Source organism: Leucoraja erinacea, chromosome 24 (genome assembly GCF_028641065.1).
Source record: "Leucoraja erinacea ecotype New England chromosome 24, Leri_hhj_1, whole genome shotgun sequence".
Taxonomy (NCBI): domain Eukaryota; kingdom Metazoa; phylum Chordata; class Chondrichthyes; order Rajiformes; family Rajidae; genus Leucoraja; species Leucoraja erinaceus.
In genome coordinates, this window is record NC_073400.1 from 29,958,785 (window position 1) to 29,981,346 (window position 22,562).

Below are 22,562 nucleotides of genomic sequence, written 5' to 3' on the forward strand. Positions count from 1 at the left end.
GTAGAGCAGCTGCCTCACAGTGTCAGAGACCTGGATTCAATCCTGACCTCTTGTGCTATCTGTGAGGGGTTTGAAATGTTCACCTTGTGATCACATGGGTTTCCTCTGCGTGCTCTAGTTTCCTCTCTCATCCCAAGACATTTGGGGTTTGCAGGTTAATTGACCTCTAAAATGCTCCTAAAATGTGGGGAGTGGATGAGAAAGTGGAATAACCTAGAACTAGAGTGAATGGATGATCAATGGTTGGCATGGACTTGATGGGCTGACGGCCTGGTTACATACTGAATCTCTGAACTTGAGTTACAAGTCAAATCACGCTGAACTCTTGTAATTCTAATAGAAATTATTGAAAACATATCACTTTCATGCATTCGCAAACCAGAATGCTCAGTGGTGTGGAAACTCATCAAACCTCTCCATAAATCAATTACATAAAGTATATAGATTAGAAATTAAATTTGATGGTTAGTCAAATTTAGCCAAGTTCAGTGACTCTTTCAGAACACATTAAAACATGTAATGTTGCTTCATGAGCATGCACATTCTAATTTGGGATATAATTACAACCTTCTTCTTTTCCATAAGAAACTAAAGCACTCTTCAAAAATGGAAATAAGAATAACTTGAATACGTGACAAATATCAGCAAGTTTTGTGGTAATCAATGATTGGTTAACTGATCACTGCATTAAAAGCACATTGTAGAGGCACAAACGTCGTGAATAAACAATTTCTTTATTCAGGCATTGTAGGTAAGATATACATACACGTTTAGCACTAACATAATAATCATTGTTGCCGCTCACAGGCTGTTGCCTCGTGGGCTCGAGCTGGGCACAAGCTGAGGTAGCAGGACACTCTCATGAAAAGAGAGGAAGAGAGTGCGAGAGAGTCAGTTCTTATATACTAGGGCACACCTCTACACCCAGTGACCCTTCCCCGACTGTCGAGGGGGTTCACATAGCAAGAGTGGCCTAACCACTAGGTGCCACTACAGCATCACTATTATCCAACCATTGCCTTTCACCCAAACTTGGCTTTTGTTTTTAAATCAATTTTCCCTCCTTGTAATAATGCCCATTGAGATTGCCTAATCTCATTTTATCCAGTGCCATCCAGTTGTCAGAAGGGCAAGATTATCATTCCATGAAACTGGGTTTAATTTCCACCCAGATTCTGAAGGCAAAAGGCGTCTCAAAGGTGTTTGAATGCACTGGGCCTGTACCCGCTGGAGTTTAGAAGGGTGAGGGCAACACCTCATTGAAACTTACCGAATTGTGAAAGGCCTGGATAGAGTGAATGTGGAAAGGATGTTTCCACTAGTGGGAGAGACTAGAACCAGAGGCCACAGGCTCAGAATAAAAGGGTGTACCATTAGAAAGGAGATGAAATGGAAATGTCTTTAGTCAGATCGTGGTGAATCTGTGGAATTCATTGCCACAAACGCCTGTGGAGGCCAAGTCACTATATATTTTTAAGGCGGAGATTGACAAATTTTTGATTAGTAAGTGTCAGGGGTTATGGGGCAAAGGCATGAGAATGGGGTTGAGAGGGAAAGATAGATCTGCATGACTGAATGACAGAGTAGACTTGATAGGCCGAATGGCCTGATTATGCCCCTAGCATATAACGAACATATAATTTGTTTAATAACTCCACCTTCCCATTTTACTTTACCCATATTTACCACTTCCCTTTTTCCTATCACATGGTTTGAAGTGACTCATGACGATTTAGTCTGTTTTCCATGACACAGTAATGAGGAAACACTCCATAAATAAACATATTTAAACTGCTTAAAACAGTTGTTCACTTATTCTCCAATATCTAGCTGAACATGGCTATCACGCGTGCTGTGGATGCAACTGAAATCTAACAGCAAGTGACATTGAAACAATAATCTTTCAAAGAATTAAGTGAAAACAGTGAGGATCAGTAAATAGCAGCCATTTATCAATTTGCATGGGAACTTATTCATATTTAGGTTCCCCTTCACATAATCCCAGTTCATTTTGATCTGCAAATTTTACAGATCATTCATTGATATTGGCTAAGGGCCCAGGAACACTCCTTGCAAAAACGCTGACAGTAAATTTACCATACAGATTGTGATGGTTAACTAAGAAAGCCCACAACCTGCTTCTGCACAGTCCCCTGGAAGCACTGCCACCCACTATTTCAAATTCCTCCAATGTTTCCTTTGGTTTGGGCAAGTACAGTTATGTACAAGTAGTTCTGCCCTAGCACAATAGTTGCATTCCTATAAAAACCTTGCAATAGAATATCACATTATGGAAACACTTGTCAATGGGGGTAAAAGGGAGTTATGGGCTAGAGTTTCAAACCCCCAATGACCAAGTTATTTTCCTCAGACTTCACAAAAATAAAGGTCTTTTCAAAACAACATTTATTTTTGGTACAGCCAATTATAAAATGTACTATGTGACATTGTTTACTAGAGTCTCTTTAATAGATTAACAAATATTAATAGAAGTGATTGTGTATCAATTTCAATGGTAGTGGTAGAGGTAGGGACAATTACAACATTTAATAATTACTTGAATAGGTAAATGCATAGAAAAGGTTTGAGGGACATGGGCCAGGAGCAGGCAAGAGGAACTAGCTCAGTAAGACAACTTGGTCTGCTTTATCGAGTTGGGCTGAAAGGCTCTACTTCCCTTGAAGATGGTCGTCACCCACTTTCTTGAACTGCTCTAGTCTTTCTGTTGAAGATACATCTCCAGTATTATTCCAGGATTTATACTCAGCAACAAAGGAAAGGCATTATTTCCAAATCAAGAGTGCATAACCCAGAGGAATCAATAGGTGGCAGTGTTCCCATGTATTTACAGTCCGTATCCTTCATAACAGGCTGCAGGTTTACAAGTTCACAAGTCATTGGAGTAGAATTAAGCCATTCTGCCCATCTTGTCTACTCTGCCATTCAATCATGGCTGATCCCTGCCTCCTAATCCCATTTCCCTGCCTTCTCCCCATAACCCTTGACACCCGTTCTAATCAAGAATTTGTCTATCTCTGCCTTAGAAATACTTGGCCACAGCCCTCTGACTTGCTGTTCCACAGATTAACTACCCTCAAACTAAATAAATTCCTCCTCATCTCCTTTCTAAGAGCACCCTTTAATTCTGAGACTATGACCTCTGGTCATAGACTCTCCCACCATTGGAAACATCTTTCCACATCCACTCTATGCCTTTCATTATTCTGTGAGATTCAATGAGGTCTCCCCCCCTCAACCTTCTAATCTTCAGTGAGTTCAGGCCCAGTGCTGTCAAACACTCATCAAATGCTAATCCACTCATTCCTGGAATCATTCTTGTAAACCTCCTCTGGACCCTCTCCAGAGCCAGCACATCCTTTCAGAAATAGTACCCAAATTTGCTCACAGTATTCCAAATGCAGCCTGACCAGTGCCTTCTAGAGTCTCAGCGTTACATCTCTGTTTTTTTGTATTCCAGTCCTCTTGATATAAATGCTAGCAATGAATTTGCCTTTCTTACTACCGATTCGACACAAAAATTATCTTTGAGAGCCCTGCACCAACACTCCCAAGTCTCTTTGCACCGCTGATTTCTGGATTCTCTCTCCATTTAGAAAATAAACGACACCTTTATTCTTATTACCAAAATGCATGACTCCGCACTTTGCTATACTGAATTTCATCTGCCACTTATCTACGTACTCTCCTAACCTGTCCAAGTCCTTCTGCAGAGTCCTTGCTTCCACTACACTGCCTGCCCCACCTATCCTGGCATCATCTGCAAACATGGTCACAAAGCCTTCAATCTCCTTATCCAAATCATTAATATACAACGTGAAGAGAAGCGGCCTCACCGACCCATGCGGGACCCCACTAGTCACTGGCAGTAAACCTGAAGAAGTTCCTTTTATTGCAACACTTTGCCTTTTGCCATCCAGCCAACCCGCTATCCATGCTAGTATCTTTCCTTTAATACCATGGGCTCTCATCTTCCCTAGCAGCCTGACGTGCATTTATGAAAATCGAGGTAAACAACATTTACAGCCTCCCCTCTGTTTGCCCTGCTATTAACTTCCTCAAATAACACCAGTAGATTCGTCAGGCAAGATCTTCCCTTCACAAAATCATACTGACATCAGTCTATTTTATCATGAACTTCTAAGTACTGCCTAACCTCATTCTTTATAATTGACTCTAAAATCTTACCAACCACGTCAGGCTAACCGGCCTCTAGTTTTCGCTCTTCTACTTTGCTCCCTTCTTGTACAGCGGGGTGAAATTCGCAAATTTCCAATCTTCAGGAACTAGTGATTCTTGAAATGTCACAACTAATGCCTCCACAATCTCTGAGACCACCCACTTCAGAAAGCTGGGGCGCAGTCCACCCTCAGACCTTTCAGTTTTCCTCGCACCTTTTCCTTAGTAATCGCCACTCCACTAACTTCCACCCCCTGACTCTCTATGATTGCAGGCACACCTCTGATGTCTTGCACTGTGAAGACTGATGCAAAAAAGTTATTTAATTCCTCTGCCATTTCTTGATTTCCAGTTATCACCTCCATCATTCTCCGGTGATCCAACGACCACTCTAGCCTCTTTTACTCTTGATATATCCGTAGAAACTCTTGCTATCTTCTTTTATATTAATGGTTAGCTGACATTCGTACTTCATATTTCTCTCCGTATTGTCTTTTTAGTTACCTTTTGTTGTTCTTTAAAAACATCCCAATCCTCTGACTTCCCACTAATATTTGGTGGGGTTGCTAATGTAGCTTTGGCAAGTAAGTGCAGTACATTTGATAGATCATAAATAGTAAATGCAGAGTAGCAGTTTGTCAATCAAGCGGATTACTTTGTCCTGGATGGTGTTGAATATTTCCTCGTACTTCAGGCAAATTCCAGTGCAGTATATAATGTTACAACATTATAGGATTGGAGTATTGCAGCTTGGTTCAGCAATAGCTCTGTCCAAGATTGCAAGAAATTGCAGAGCACTGTACAGGTAACCCAGTGCATCATAGATCTGCCTCCCCACCATCAACTCCATCTGCACTTCACTACAGAATAAAATGCAGATGTTACATGAAAAGTCCAAGGTCTGCAATGTGGTAGGTTGAAGATCAGGACAGGACCCTCGCTCATGTGATGACTGTTCAGTAGTCTGAAAAAAGCAGGGGAGAAGCTATCGCTGAATCTTGTGGTACATGGTTTCAAACTTTTGTATCTTCATCCTGACAGGAGAGAATGGCTGGGGTTAAAAAGGTCTTTGATTACATTTCCCAAGGCAGCGTGAAGTACATGGTGGAGAGGCTGGTCTATGCGATGGACTGGGCTACATCTACACCTCTCTGCAATTTCTTGCTATCTTGGACAAATCTGTTACCAAACCAAGGTGTGATGAATCCAGAGGGGATACTTTCTATGGTGCATCTGTCAAAGTTGGTAAGAGTTAAAGGCATGCCAAACTTTAAGGGCCTGTCCCACTTTCACGACCTCTGCCGAGTTTGCCCTTGACTCATATTCGCAGCATGGTCGTCACAAGGTCGTAGGTAGGTTGTGATGCTAGTCGTAGGTACTCGTGGCATCAAGTAGGTCGGGGCGTTTTTCTAGCCTGGTGAAAAATGTCCACGAGTAAAAATGTCGTGAATTAGGTCGTGAAAGTGGGACAGGCCCTTTAAGTCTTCTGAGAAAGAGCGTTGATGTATTTTTGGCCATAGCTTCAATATGGTTGGTCCACAACAAATTAGTGGTATTTACACAGGAACTTGAAACTTTTAACCATATCTGCTTCGGCTCTATTGATTCTCAGAAAAATTTGTAGTAACCAAACAATGCAGTCTTCATTAAGTGACCATGTAGTTCACTGTTTTTCTGATAGTTTGCCATTTCAGTTCAAACTATTTATTCAGCTTTTATTCCTGATCTCTAAAGAACACCTTCTATTTACTTGTATTTTCATAGGCAGATTTGCAAGGTTCAACAAGAGTTCGCTTTTAAACAAGTGAAGTATTGTTAAGATTCCCGACTTCAACAAAAATTGCAACCAAGTATCCTTTCTTGGCACAGGAATAAAATTCCAATTAGGAGAACCCACTCACTTGGGAAAGCGTGTAGGAAAGAACTGCAGATGCTGGTTTAAATCGAAGGTAGACACAAAATGCTGAAATAACTCAGCAGGACAGGCCACATCTCTGGAGAGAAGGAATGGGTGATGTTTTGGGTCAAGACCCTTCTTCAGAGAGCATTCGTTAAACGATTAATAATTTACCTTAATCCAGATGATATTAAGTACAAATTAATTATCAGTACAAACTGAGCATACTTTAAAAACAATCTTGACCTGGATTCAACATTCTAACCATTTTCTATTCGTCATGTGGATACGTTATTCTTGACTTTTAGAAATCATTGCAAACAGTACAGTACCTTATTTACCTTGCACATCAGAAGTTGAGTTATTAGAATAAAACCAATAGCTTTCATAATAACTTTACTGTTACATCATTAAAACAGAATTTAATGAATTCAATTTCAATTTGCCACGGTAAGTCTGGAGTCACATGCCAAGAACTCCAAGCCCATTTGATCGCAATAAATATGCTGCATGGCAATGATAGTGCACTGTAATCTGCTCCTAAAATTCAATGTCATGTCTTGAAATTTCAACAGCTAAATACACTGCTGTTTAGTGTGTTTAGTATCAGAGTAGTGTTTCAAGTAAAAAGTCTTTGTATATATCATTCTAATCAAGATTCATAATTTGAAAAAATGTTATTGCCACTTATGTCAATGTTTTTGGCAACCAGTGACCTTCAGGTGTAAATGTTCACCTTGGAACCAGGATACTATGGCCACACCAGCAATCAATTATCAGAAGAAAAAAAATAGCAAATAAATAATGTACATAATATCCCTGAATTTTCATAATTCTTTTATAATCAGATTCTTCGTTCAGCTAAATCTTTGGATTCTGTTTTGTCTCTTTATCCTTTGCCTTGGGACATTAAAACATGAAAATTATTGAAAAATAATTGTCAAAGCCACTACCAACCCTCGCCTCCCTGCTAACATGTTGAAAGAACAATTCTATACAATAAAAGGTGAGAAAAGGTGAAATAAATTGAACCAATAGCGAACAAATTCAATATCTAACAGATATACCCACTATAAAGAGACCAATTTCACCCAATCAATACATGTGATATGCCACCCAAATATTATAAAAGAAGCAGAATGAGACCTCTATGAAAAGTCAATTGCAAAATTGTTATTATTTTTTAAAACTTTGAAGTAACACCAGGATTTTAAAGGAATAACTGGGATAAGGAATATTATAATTGCGGCAAAAATTAATGGAGCTCGGATTAATTAATAAGGTGGTTAGACACTATATCAACTATTCAAGGTCACATATATCTACAGTGCCCTCCACAATGTTTGGTACAAAGACCCATCATTTATTTATTTGTCTCTGTACTCCACAATTTGAGATTTGTAATAGAAAAAAAAAATCACATGTGGTTAAAGTACACATTGTATAAAAATGACCTTTAATAAAATCTGGCATTTTGGTTACACCATGTAGAAATTACAACTGTGTTTACACAGAGCCCCCCCATTTCAGGACACCATAATGTTTGGGACATGTGGCTTCACAGGCGTTTCTAATTGCTCAGGTTTGTTTAATTGCCTCCATAATGCAGGTATAAGAGAGCTCTCAGCACCTAGTCTTTCCATCACCTTTGGAAACTTTCATTGCTGTTTATCAACATGAGGACCAAAGTTGTGCCAATGAAAGTCAAAGAAGCCATTATTAGACTGAGAAACAAGAATAAAACTGTTAGAGACATCAAGTCAAAGTCAAATCATTTCACTGCAACTTCAGGTGCATGTGACGAATAAAATTGACTTTGACTTTTGCCTTTGAAGTACTTTAAAGAGCAACCATAGTTCTGGAAAAAGGTCTTGTGAACAGATGAGATGAAAATTAACATATCAGAGTGATGGCAAGAGCAAAGTATGGAAGAGAGAAGGAACTGCCAAAGCATACCACCTCATCTGTGAAACACGGTGGTGGGGGTGTTATGGCCTGGGCATGTATGGCTGCTGAAAGTACTGACTCAGTTATCTTCATTGATGATACAACCGCTGATGGTAGTAGCATAATGAATTTTGAAGTGTATAAACACATCCTATCTGCTCAAGTTCAAACAAATGCCTCAGAACTCATAGGACCGCGATTCATTCTACAGCAAAACAATGATCCCAAACATACTGCTTAAAACAGCAAAGGAGTTTATCAAAGCTATAAAATGGTCAATTTTTGAGTGGCCAGGTCAATCACCCGATCTGAACCCAATTGAGCATGCCTTTTATTTGCTGAAGAGAAAGCTGAAGGGGACTAGCCCCCAAAACAAGCATAAGCCAAAGATGGCTGCAATACAGGTCTGGCAGAGCATCACCAGAGAAGATACACAACAACTGGTAATGTCCATGAATCACAGACTTCTAGCAGTCATTGCATGCAAAGGATATGCAACAAAATACTAAACATGACTACATTCCTATACATGACATTGCTGTGTCCCAAACATTATGGTTACCTGAAATGGGGGGACTATGTATATACACTGCTGTAATTTCCACATGGTGCAACCAAAATGTATAAAAATGATTTTATTAAAATCTGACAACGTGCACTTTAACCACATGTGATTTTTTTCTATTACAAATCTCAAATTGTGAAGAACAGAGGCAAATAAATAAATGATGGGTCTTTGTCCCAAACAATATGGAGAGCACTGTATTTACTCTGATGCTGGGTCATTGAATACAAAATAAATTCAGTGTATTTTAAGGATTACCAGGTTGTTACAGATGACAATAATTCCTCTTAATGCTACTGTACACTATCAGTTTCAAGTACTGCACAGCTGTCGGTCACTACTAAAGATACACCATCCAGCTTGTATTAAAAGGGATTAAAAAAGCTAAAACAACATCAATGTTTCCATCCGGTGGGATTTGGGCGATCAACTGCAATCATTTCCATACCAATGGGAGCTCTCAAAATAGACTGATTATCAATTGCCATCTTTCTGGTGGCAGTAGCTTATTGGTGCCAGCTGGATTTTTTTTTTGTCTTGCAATACCTATTTTTAAACTTGCCATAGTGTCAAATATTGACACAGGCTACATTTGAAAAGACATGTAGAGGTTATTCAATACTAAACTGAAGCACTTGTATGTTATAAAGTATCCACAAAGTATTCTGTCATTACCTCATGATACTGAGAATTCTCAACATTTGAAAATAATATCAACGCCTAGTTTATTTATTAGGCAGAACTCAGCACCATCAATTGAACAGATTAATGTTTCCAATGCTTTATGTTAAGTGCAGGCAAGAGAGATTGTAAGCCATCTCTATTTATAATTAGCCCAAAAAAAACGAGGTAGAAAAAGGCAAAATAGATAAAGCAGTTTGTAACCTTTATGTTCAGGACAAGCCCAACACAGGAATCGGGAAAACAAAAGTTAAATACTACAGTTATCTGAAATAAAACACTGCCAGAAATACTCAGTGGTTAAAGAAATGATATGTAAGATTTAAATAAGAGTCATTCGCACAGGCCAAAAGGGACCAACCTGACATTTGAAAAATTCAAGTGCAGGAAAAAGAAGAATGCAATGCAGGTAGATAAAAGTGCTGGAGAAACTCAGTGGGTGAGGCAGCATCTATGGAGCGAAGGAAATAGGTAACGTTTCGGCCCGAAACGTTGCCTATTGCCTTCGCTCCATAGATGCTGCCGCACCCGCTGAGTTTCTCCAGCACTTTTGTCTACTTTCGATTTTCCAGCATCTGCAGTTCTTTCTTAAACAATGCAATGCAGGTCATGTACTTGGATTTTTAATGGGCCTATGACAAAGTAAATGGACACAGAATGGACACATTAAAGTCAGGCACATATAGCAAAATGAATTGCAAATTGGCTGCAAAACAGATTACGGCCTATTATTTAGCCAAACAATTGGATATTCCCAAGTGATCGACTATTATTTATAATTTACATTAATGGTTCAGCCTATGCAATTCGATGTACCACTTTAAAAACTTTCAGATGACACCAAGGAGGAAGTATGCTGACAAAATGCAGGAAGTCTGCAGAATAGGAAGTAATTCTACAGAAATCATGAGACGATGCATTTTGCTGTAAAGAATAAGACTGCAACTGCCGGGTAACAAAGCATACAGATAAATTATCATATGCAAAGCATGTGGGTTAATAAAGCCAAGCACAAGCTTCCATTTTCAGGCCACGGTGCAATCAGTCAGAATGCTCTCTACCGTGCACCTGTGGAAGTTTAGGAGAATCCTCTTCGACATGCTGAATCTCCGTAATCTTCACAGGAAGTAGGGTCGCTGATTTGTCTTCTTTACAATTGCATCGGTGTGCTGGGTCCAGGAAAGATCTTCTGATATATGCACGCCCAGGAATTTGAAGTTATTGACCCTCTCCACCATCGTCCCGTTGATATAAACAGGATTGTGGGTCCTTATCCTTCCCCTACTAAAGTCCACAATCAGTTCCTTGTTCTTACTGATGTTTAGAGCCAGGTTGTTGTGCTGGTCAGTCGGTCGATCTCACTTCTATACTCTGACTCGTCCCCATCTGTGATTCGTCCAACCACAGTGGTGTCATCGGTGAACATGATGATGGGGTTTGCACTATGACCGGCTATGCAGTCATAGGTATAGAGTGAGTAAAGCAGGGGGCTGAGTACGCAGTCTTGAGGTGCTCCCGTAGTAATTGTTACTGAGGATGAAGTGGTTCCTCCAATTCGAACAGACTGTGGTCTGTGGATGAGGAAGTTGAGGATTTAATTGCAGAGTAAGCTAACCAGTACTCTCTTTCATCTTAATTATGTTCCAAACAGTTGATTTTGGTAAGCCTGTTTTGCTGATGTTTCTGACAGTTTTATTTTTGTTTCTTGGTCTCATGGCTTATTTGACTTTCATTGGCACAACTTTGGTCCTGATGTTGATAAACAGCAATAAAAGTTTCCAAAGGTAATGGAAAGACTGGAGGAAAGACTAGGTGCTGAGAGCTCTCTTATACCTGCATTAAGGGGGCAATTAAACACACCCGAGCAATTACAAACACCTGTGAAGTCATGTGTCCCAAACATTATAGTGCCCTGAAATGGGGGGGGGACTATGTATAAACACGGCTCTAATTTCTATATAGAGAAACCAAAATGTATAAAAATGGCCTTTAATAAAATCTGACAATGTGCACTATAACCACATGTGATTTTGTTCTATTACAAATCTCAAATTGTGGAGCACAGAGGCAAATGAATAAATAAATAAGTCTTTGTCCCAAAGATTATGGAGGGCACTGTACCTTCTTCAAGCCAAGTCACACAGTATTGCAAGTGTTTCACGAAATGATCTATAATGCCCATATCATAAAACCACAAGTTACAATGAATATGGTGATTACTGATGGCAATTATTTGGTTTAACATTTGTTGCAAAATGTTTTTACTTATCTGTCAACCGTTGTTGTTACTAACAATAAACAATTTCCCACTTCTCTATAAGGCTGCCTATCAAGCAAATAAAAAGTGAGAGAAATTTTATGGTAACATTGAACATTTTGTAGGAACTGATGCAGAGTTCAGGATCTTGTATTAGGATTTGAATTATTTTGTTTCTTATGGATTATTAATTTTTAAAAAATTAAACACTTAGGATTTGGTTTACATTTATTTTGCATCAATAAAACTGGCAATATATTTTGCAATGTCAACCCTGTATTTTGTGAAATGTTAGGTTTCAAAATGTGGCAATTATGTGCAATTGCAGACCAATCTTGTTTGCTTGTAAAGAAATCGAATTAGTAAAAGCAGAGATAAAAAAGGCTTTAAATGCCTTTATATTTATTGCCAATACAATGTAGTTGCAATTTATTAGAGACCAAACATTGGCGCATTTGACTAAAGATTTAAGTGAGCAAAAATTGTTGATTTTGCCGAACGATAACAGCACACAAGCCATTAATAAAAAAAAATAATGAATATATCGAGCACAATGAACAAGGAAACAAGAATATGCAAATGTTCCATGTCGGTGCTAAGATTCTCCTCATTTGGCAGTCCTTGTATTATGACAAAATAAGATTTTGATTACCATTTCTGCAGTTTGAAAATGACGACCGATTTTCAGAGCTAAAACAGTGCTCCAGAAGGGCAGTCCGTGCTGGGTAAATATTCTAGATGTTATCAAACATAGACAAAAATGGTTAAAGCGTCGGAGTCAAATCTATGTGGAATTAAATGTCAGGATAGAGGTGTCAAATTTTTGAGGGCATAGCTTTAAGATGAGAGGGAATGACCAAAGGAGATTTGTGGTGGGATTTATTTTTTACAGTGGTAGATACATGGAATAGGCCGATCTTTGGAAAGTGAACCAAAATGTCCTACACGTTACCAAATGGCATCACATAAAGTAATACATTAAAAAATTATTGTCAGAGATTAATCTTATTCATTGCAATTTTCCTACCTACAGAACTATAATGCATGTCTGCTAAAGATATGAACATTCTAGCTTTTTAAAATTCGCAAGAGTTTGTAAGATAAAACTGAGTTATGAAAAAAATGCTTTTGTGTGAAGACACACACATGACCAGTCATATTTGACCTCAGACCCTAAACAAACATTGTCTGCATAACATATATATTTCACTAGATAAACTTTGATAAAAATATGAATCATACACAGTACAAAACAATATACTAATTTTTAGTCCTACACGTGACCAAGAATGCACTTGCAGGGGAGGTGGTAGAAGTATACACGACATTGATGTTTAAGAGGCATTTAGAGAAGTACATGAGCATGCAGAGAATAGGGGATTATAGACTAACTGCAGGCAGATGGGGTGAGATTAATTTGGCATCATAAGTGGAACAGACATCAAGGACCATAGGGCTATTTCTGTGCTGCACTGTTAATAAATTTCAACTGAGCTAGTGCTGAGAACAAATTCTATATAGATTAAGAGCAGAATATTCAACCTGAATTCTTGTACCCGATCACTGAACATAGTGACCTTTGGAGATGCATATGTCTGGGAAGAATGGTACTCAAATCAAGGTTAAATAAATTAACAGCTTGATGACATTTATCTAAACTAATGAGTGATTGTTTTGGTAAAGTTTCAACATGCAAACTCTACAGACTTAAAAAAGTGGACAAGTGTCTCAAAATATCGCAGCATCATTATCTATGTTGTGTGTTGTGAAGCAAGGTAAAAGATTACCACTACAATTATCTGATCAGTCTGATAGGAGGTCAATGAGTGAGCAACTTTGTAACTTTCATACATATCTGCGCAGGTCCACATTCGTCAATACAATACTCATGATTGAAAATATTAAGCTTAAATCATGTCCAGATCACTAATAATTATTATTTTGTTAACCCATCTTTATGCTTTGTATGGAACTGATTTTTAAATTATGTAAAGCACTTTGGGGTCAATGAAAATTGACTATAAATGTGCTATATAAATAAATTTATTATTATTATTATTATTATTATTATAAATTTATAATAATATGAATACTTTTAAAATTACAGCTCCATAATGCTCCAAGATCCCAAATCTCCTCCAAATTTGCCCTCCTGACTCAAGACCTAATTCCCTTCTTAAATCTTAATTTTGAGCCCCAGAATTCCCTTTTCAAATCGCTCTGCTTCTCTTGTCCTTTAGGCAGGGCATCCTTTAAAATGGTTTAAGTTATCTGTTCTGGCTTGCTGCCAAACTTTGTTTGTCAAAACACTAAGGGATTACTATATCGGTTCAACATTATTGTTTCAGTAAATGCGAACTAGCAGTCAGGAATACACCAGAATGGTGAAGTGCATAAATTGAATGACCCAGTCCATTCTCCTGAAAGGTCATTTACCCACAACAATACCATTAATTCTGTTTTACTCTCCCTGCCTGGTGTTCTAGCAGTTTCTGATTTTATTATAGATTTTAAAACAAATTGCCAGAATGTTTTTTAAATCAAATCTTCTTTGTCAATATTCTTCATTAAAGAATTCGATTTACATTTTGTGAACATGGTAATACTTCGAGTTTTCCTACAACCTAAAAAATCTATTTACGTACAATTTGTTTTTAATAGTTGGTCTGATATCGATGCACAACAGCAATGACATTACAAATAATCTGGCTAATATAGAGTTGATTCGTTGTGGGGTATTTAATTCTCCAATATTCATAACAAATATCAGATCTGCCCCCTAATATGGTTTATAGGGATGACACAAAGCTTGTCCATCTCCAAAATTAAAACGCATTACAGCAGTAACAGGGACACAGATGAACCGTAGTGCAAGCAATTGGTTTACAAACAAATCAACATACAACCAGCACTGCAGATAAATTATAAACAATTAGCTAACAGAATACATTGCAAAAAGAGGAAGGAAAATGGCTTGCATCTTTTCAATCATGGATCAAACATCACTAATTATGGTCTGGATGGGTTTTAATATAAGAATTAACCTGCATTCGACGTGTAATTATTCACTAATCATGTCTTACATCTCTAATTTTAGGCTGAAGATGCCTTCTGTCTTTAATTTTTGGAGCAAAGATCCCTCAGATCTTTTCATTTGATGAAGCCCAGATGCCTTGTAATTAATCGTGGATTAAATGCCACATTTGGTCCGTTCCTACTGCATAAGGAATCAGCATCCCCGATAATCTGACCGGAAGCAGGTCTTCTATTTCTAAAGAAATAAATCAACTAAAACGGTATTTTTATTTTTTTAAGAGTAAAGGCACAGGGGTAAATAGCAAACAGGGGAATGTTGAGCAACAGTGACAGCCACTGCAGCGCAATTCAGTCTCGTATATCTTTAAAATTGACACAAAATGCTGGAGTAACTCAGGGGGACGGCAGCATCTCTGAAGAGATGTTCCGGGTCGAAACCCTTCTTCGGACTCATAAATCTAATGCAGGTCAATTGCAATATTAAAGCTGTACAGTACAGGGTGTTTAATGCTGAAAGTTGACCTTTACCCGAGGACTCACCCACGGACTCGGCGCTTTGCAGACTGCTCCTGCCGTGGAGTCGGGGCCGCAGTTTCTTGGCTCGGATGGGGATGGGGTCTGACATGTTGTCTCCAGATGAGGATCCTTGCGACTGCGAGGATGAGGATGAGGAGGAGGAGGAGGAGGAGGAGGATGATGCTCCTCGTTGACGCCAGGCGCTGCTCCACCAACAGGCGAGGGACCGCTTCCACTTCCCGCCCCCGCCCACCAGTGAGCAGGCGCCCGGCGCCGCACGAGCGGGCGGCCCAACGGCCGGGCGTGGGCGCGGGCACGACACGGGCGCGAGCACAGGCCGCGGGCCCGCCGTCGCCCCTAGCAACGGGCCCAGCGCCCGCCGCTGCAGCCCCCCGCTCCTCCTCATCAATGTCGCGCTGCAGGTAATGGCCGCCAGGGCTCGGGAGACTGGGAGTGACGCTCTGACCCCCGGGGACAGAGGGAGGGAGGAAAGGAGACCGGGAATGAGCTCTGGACCCTGGGGACAGTGGGAGGGAGAGAGACTGGGAGTGAAGCTCTGCCCCTGGGGACAGAGGGAGGGAAGGAGGGAGGGAGGGAGGGAGGGAGGAAAGGAGACCGGGAACGAAGCTCTGGACAGAGGGGGGAGGGAGGAGGGAGGGGGGAAGGAGACTGGGAGTGAAGCGCTGATCCCTGGGGACCGAGGGAGGGAGACTGGCTGGGAGTGAAGCTGGCACCCGGGGAGAGAGCGAGCGGAGTCCTGACAAGGGGAGATACACTGGGGGGTGAAACACTGAGGAAGGGAGGGGATAGAGGGAGGGGGATAGAGGGGGGGGGATAGAGGGAGGGAAGGAGAGCGGGAACGAAGCCCTGACCCCTGGGGACAGGGGGGAGAGAGAGAGACTGGGAGCTCTAACCCCCAGGGACTGAGGATGAGAGACTGGGAGTTAATTCCTGACCCCCAAGGATAGGGGGAGAGAGACTGGGAGCTCTCTCCCTGGGAGTCAGAGGGGGACAGGGAGCGAAGTCTTGACCCCCGGGGTGCAGAGGGAGGGTTGGAGCCTACGAGCGAAACTTTGGGGGGGCAGCAGGGGTAAGAGACTGGACTGGGCAAGAGACTTGGAACCTGCTCTTGTGCCCAGGTCTAGGGTGTGGGGGAGGGGGAGGGGGAAGAGGAAAAGAGAGCCCGGCAGAGTTAGATTAAAATAAACTGAGAAACTTGCAGGTTCAAACTTGGAGACGATTGAATCTCTTAAAAATCAACTTGTCAGTCCAAACTCCAGAATTCTTGAAGTGCTGCAGGTTCAATCAGATTCCCCCGAAGAATACGATGGTTGCACGTTGTAGATCCAACTCTATTCACAAGTTTTATTTACTTGTGTAATTCCTTACATACCCAATTTAAAAATAGACCCTTGATGGTTTAAACACGGTAACAGGCGTTCCTGTCACTGTGTTATAAGAACCCTTCTGTATTATGTACTTTGGCAAACTTATCCCAGGCCAGAAATATACATGTAACACAATAACACAGTAACGCAAGGGCAATGAAAAAGTTGGGGATAACTTGGCACACCAGTAACCAGAAGGTTTGGGAACAAGATCCAATTATCCCATTGTTCGAATTTTAAAAAGAAAGACTTGCATATCTATTTCCTATTGCTATTCACATTCCCTTCAGGACATTCTAAAGCACTTGATAGTCATTGACATACATTGGAAATGTTGTCACTTAGTAAATGTAGCAGATTATGCACATGAAAAGTTCCTGATATTGTAAAGATAACCACATATCACTCTGCAATTGTGCGGTGATTACGTTACTGAACCAGCAGTTTGAGTTCTGAGCACAAGTAGCATTTTTGGAATTTAAATTAAAAATAAATGCACAAGCTAATGAAGAATGTCAGCAAGAAGCACGAATCTGCTGCCGCACTGTCCTAATGTCCTTCAGGAAAGGGAACCAGTCATTCTTATCTGATCCAGCTTACATAACTTCAGACCTGCCAATATAAAGGACTTTTAATTGCCTCCCCAGTTTAGTCATGTAAATGAGGTTAGACAATTCAGGCCAGAAAATACACAAATGCTGGAGTAATCAGCGGGTCAGGCAGCATCCTTGGAGAAAATGGATGTTTCAGGTCACGACCCTTCTTCAGACAAAGGGTCTCGACCCAAACCATCACTTATTCACATTCTACAGGGATGCTTTCTGACCAACTGAGATACTCCAGTATTTTGTCTTTCCTTGGCAAACCAGCATCTTCTCCTCCTGGTTTCTACAATAAAGGCTGGAATCTTGTTTTAGGAGATAAATATATAGAGGGATAACTATTGAGCACAAGACCACTATTGGCCAGGACTCCCCTGTTACAGAATAGAGCTGCTGAAGCTATTCCCTCTATGAAAACATATGTGACCTTGAGTTAACATCGCATCCAAAACACTGCAAAAAGGACGTATCTTTATTCAATCATTTATGACGACATGTCGAACAACTTCAGAATCTTTTTGTGCTGTGGGAAAACTCAGGTAAATAAATGATCCGGATTATATGTTTAACAATAATAATAATTTTAGATGTTTTTGGAGGAAATCATCAGAAATAAAGGAATAGTTGTGTTTGAGTCTCGGTATGACAATCTAAAGTATGATTCAGTTAACACTGAAAATCAGTAAGGTTTACCACAGAAAACAAGAACCTGGTGATGAATTCCGCAACCGAACAAAGAATGTAGTCCAGACCAATAAGTTTACAATTATATTCCAACCAAAATCACTTTAACTATTTGCAGTGGTGACATTATGGTTGAAATATGCAGTTCAATAAAGGTCCATTACTGTGTGGTTATATAAATAATTGTGCAACTCAGTTATCAGCAACAATTAATCAATTAAAACATTAAAACTTAATTTTATTCACCATTTAATGGACTGTAAATTAGAATTTAAAATTGAAGTGTGTTATTTTGGGAGTGTGGGGGGCATCTTTGAAATGCAAATTTGCAATAGAGATCATTGATATATTTGTTTTGGTAAGATTTTGTGTTTGGGGGAAAATTATCTACATAAAAACATTATCTCATTTATTGATATTGAATAAAGAATGAAGGGCAATAACCTAAAATGTGTGGATGGCTTAAAAATCCCACTCAGTTTGACAACATTGCTTTAGTGCTCGTAAAGGCTTTGTACTCAAGTCCTCCCCCTTGGGTTTGAAGATCGGTAGAGGTCCACCATTTTGTGTCAATTCTTTATATGATAACACCAATAGCATTAATCTTTCAAATAAAATGAAACATGCACAGCTGCCATTTAATATGTTTTCTTTATTAGAACTCCCAGATGCTGACAACTGTTGTGTATTTTATGCTCTTAACTGCTGTTCTACTGCAGTAATGAAGGAGTGATGTTGAAATATGCTAGTATACCCAGTCAAAGCTCAATGCACTGATTCTAGGTGTTGTTGGTGAAGAACGTGAAATAGTGTTGTCCTAGACAACATTCTTTGTTCAATGGAGATTGGTAGTATGATGGCTAAGTTAGTGAGCCATAATTCAAGAGATTTAGGTCAAAGTTCTGGAGACTGAGTTCAAAACAAACCATAGCAACTGGGGAAATAAAACTGCAAATGTTAAAAAAAAACGTAGAACCAGATTATCGTAGAAACTAACCTTGCTGGATTACATCCGATAGGAGAGGGGATTTATCACCCTTGCCCAGTTTGGCTTTCATGTGACTGAACCAACAGCAGTATGCTTGACATACGACAGTATGCTGCCTTATAACCATATAACCATATAACAATTACAGCACGGAAACAGGCAATCTCGACCCTTCTAGTCCGTGCCGAACACATAATCTCCCCTAGTCCCATATACCTGCGCTCAGACCATAACCCTCCATTCCCTTCCCATCCATATAACTATCCTTATGAGATGCCTCAAGTTCTTTCAAGGAGTGGGTATTTAAAGTTGGTCTTTACAGTATTCTGTTATTCTGTGGCACTTGGAAGATACATGGATAGGAAAAGTAGAGGGATATAGGCCAAACGTGGGCAAATGGGGCTAACTCAGAATGGCAACTTGGTCAGCATGGAGGGCCTGTTACCATGCTGTGACAAAATAAACATCCATCTTATGTGAAAAATATACTTCTAGATGCGCTGGGACGCATCCTCAGTGATGTGACCTGGGTCATCGGGTGTTTCGGGTCTCACAACATCAGACACCCTCGCCCAGACAATCCAGCCGGGGTTGATCAGGCTCCGACTTGCTTCCCAGCAGCAACCGCCCACGGATCAGCCATCTTAATAACTACTCTGCACGGGTTGGGAGACTCTAGTGCGTGGAGGGACTGGGCTCTGTGGGGTGAGTCCTGGCCGGGCTCCTGTGTCTCACCAGGTTCAAGGCCTGTGCGCTGCACCTCCTTCTCCTTCTCCGAGTATATCATTCTCGCCTGATGGATCTTTAGGCCACGGTGGTTCATTAGGCCTTTCCGTAGCTTTACTGGGTGTCTTTCTCACGAAAGACACGGACTGGTGTGCTAACCCAGCCTGTCCCGGGTGCCGTCTTTCCGTGCCGTCAACTGTCTCTCCAGTAGTCACCAAACCATTCTTGGTTGTCACCCAGTCTATTCCTAGGTACCACTGACTGAGCCAGACTTCAGTGTGAAAAATATACATCTCCTAGATGCGCTGGAACACATCCTCAGTGACGTGACCTGGAGTCTTCGGGTGTTTTGGGTCTCACAACATCAGACACCCTCCCCCAGGCGTTATATTAAATGGTTATGAAATGACTGCCGCAATTACACAAGAACTGGATTTTGTCACATGACACATCCTGCCATATTTCTCAGAGACAGGATAGACAAGACCACTGCAATACAGCCATTACAAGACTCTGAAAACAGGGTCAGTCTTTTTTGTTAAATGAAAGGGAAAGAAAAATAAAAGCAGTATTTCACAGTAACTAAACTGCCTATTACACACAAAATTAAGCCAAACTGATCATCAGTTCCCCTTTTGCTAATTACATGGATAGTGTTGCTATGGCAATGGGTTGAATTGCTAAGTGAACTTGCTATATAATCTTGCCAAATCCCATTGTGCAAATATTTTTTTGGATGATTCACTTGTATCAATTGAAGACAGTCATTTAAAAAAAATATACACCTCTCCATCCACAATTTTTTTTTGCCATCTGCATAAATTGGTTTAACAGTCAGTCTTCTCCCCGTGTACTGTTCCTGACAATTTATCATGAATAGAACATTTCATTTTTATTTATTCTGTTACAGAAAGCAGCATAAATCTGTAAAGCTCTCTTCATCCTGGTTCATTGTTTCCCAGCAGATGACAAGACCTCAATAACACCTCCTCATGTACATAATGCAAAGGTAGGCAAGATCATAACTGCTCATCAAGTACTTCAAGTTCTACACAATGAGGACATTGGCTTCAATGTATTTATGCATAAAATAATTCCACCCCTCTTGCATAAAAATCTTCGTCACTTTCTATCTACTTTAGCAACAGTAACTTCAATTTACATAGGAAAAGTCCCCAAGGCTTTCAAATAAATCATTTCACACAAAATCTACCAAAATCTAATTGGGCAAATAACAAAAATATTTTCTAAAGAAGTAGCTTTGATAAAGTAGATAAAGAGAGAAGAGTTTGGAAGGAAATTCCTGAGTTGAAGGCTTCTGACAATTTTAATATATTGAAGTGAGGGTGGAGGGGGAAGGGGTGTGAATTTTAAATGGAGGGATTGTTTAAGCAAGCATAGACATAATGGATAAATTGGACAATGTGGTTTGGGACAAGAAGAGCAGAGGATTTGATGTCTTTGTTTATCAAGCGTATAACAAAGGAATCCACGCAAAAGGAATGGAATGGAATGCTTTATTGTCACACGTGACTAGGCACAGTGAAATTCTTTGCTGCATACCCTATATATACACAAATAGCAGCCACTTACGACACTGACAAAGTTACAAAGCACGCCGGCTCCTCCTTTTGTTTCCCCCCCCCCCACACAGTGGTTCTCCCAGGCCAGGTCCCCATTGTCCTTTGTGTCCGTCCATCCCCTATTGTCCATTGTTCTCCCCCCTTCTCCCTCACGCTCCGCCGACCCAGACTCCGACCCGCGAGGCCCAGCTCCTCCGTCCGACCCGCGAGGCCCTGAAAGTGTGCTGGAATAATCAATGGAGGTACAAAGACAAAGATAAGGCTTTCTCGATTTAGAAGCAAAGAACCACATATGCTGGTTTATACCAGAGACACAAAGTCTTGAATAACTCAGCAGATCAGGCAGCATCTCTAGAGAAATAGGATGGGTGACCTTTCGGGTCGGGGCCCTTCTAGTTTGAAGAAGGGTCATGACCAGAAACGTCACCCATCCTTTTTTCTCCCGAGGATGCTGCCTAACCCGCTGAGTTACTCCAACACTCTATTGAGAGCTTTCACTTGTTGAAACAAGGATGGAGTCAAGGGATGCCACAGAGATGGGAATAGGAAGCCTGAGAATATCTTGGATGTTTGGTTCAAAACTGTTTTCAGGCCATACTTGACACCAAGGTTGCAAACAGAATCTGACAGCTGAAAGGGAGGCCAACGTTCACACTGTCAGGTTCACACATTATATAATGGTGATGTAATTACTGGACTCAAACTATGTGAACGAACTTTCAATTACTTGTTGATTTTACAGCATTTGTTCACCCTCCATGGTACATACTGTTATGACGAGCTGTTTTTTTCTCAAGCTTACAAAATTCGTAATTTAGGTAATATACAAGGCTTTTTATAGAACATGATACTTAAAAAATCCTTCTATAGAAATGAATCTGCTGTACTTTTCTAGTTTGATTTGTGTGACTACAAAACCAGAGTAAATGTTGGATTTTAATCTGTAATGGTTTTATTCAATGTTAATAATTAATTTTCTCGCTCTATTTCCCCATTCCTGAGCCAGCACTTGTTTGGGACTGCCCTCTGTGTTAGTGATTTCCATTATTAACTGAATCAAGTGAAATACACTTGTGGGATTAGTTTACAGATAACGAGAAAGTTGCAGTTTTACAATTCATTCACAATGCTAATTGAGACAACTAAATTACTTACTGTGCTCATTTATAAGAAAGTGGGGTCTTAATCTATTTGTTATCTCTAAAAGCAGCAGCAAATATTTCTCACAGCCCAACAGTCACCATTGTTTCTGGTTATTGACAGTCAGGACCCCAATTGTCTTCCAGCCACTTTCAATGAACTCATTTCTGCTATTGAATCCTATGTTGCAACAAAATAGAAAATGCTGCACCAAACCACATACAGTTAGTTGCGTGCTTTTTGTACAGTGGTGGCTTTGGCACTTTCATTGTCATTCTAATAATCCTAGAATATAGACAAATAGATCAGCTGTTAAACCTAACATGAGCAACATTAAAAAAGAAATATTTTGTTC

The 22,562-nt window shown here is 40.1% G+C and overlaps 1 protein-coding gene across 2 annotated transcripts in view; it reads right to left on the minus strand.

Moving 5' to 3' along the window:
- The window catches only part of LOC129708898 (AMP deaminase 2-like), a 104,412-nt gene that overhangs the window by 72,766 nt on the left and 9,084 nt on the right, over positions 1–22,562 (minus strand). Inside the window, exon 1 of one of the 2 annotated variants that reach the window (XM_055654947.1) lies at positions 15,121–15,343. The exons of the other annotated variant lie outside the window; for it this stretch is intronic. Within the exon in view, the coding sequence (XP_055510922.1) occupies positions 15,121–15,205 (85 nt within the window). The 5' untranslated portion in view covers positions 15,206–15,343. Of the gene's footprint in view, positions 1–15,120; positions 15,344–22,562 lie in introns of those variants that run through there. 2 annotated transcript variants of the gene reach the window in all.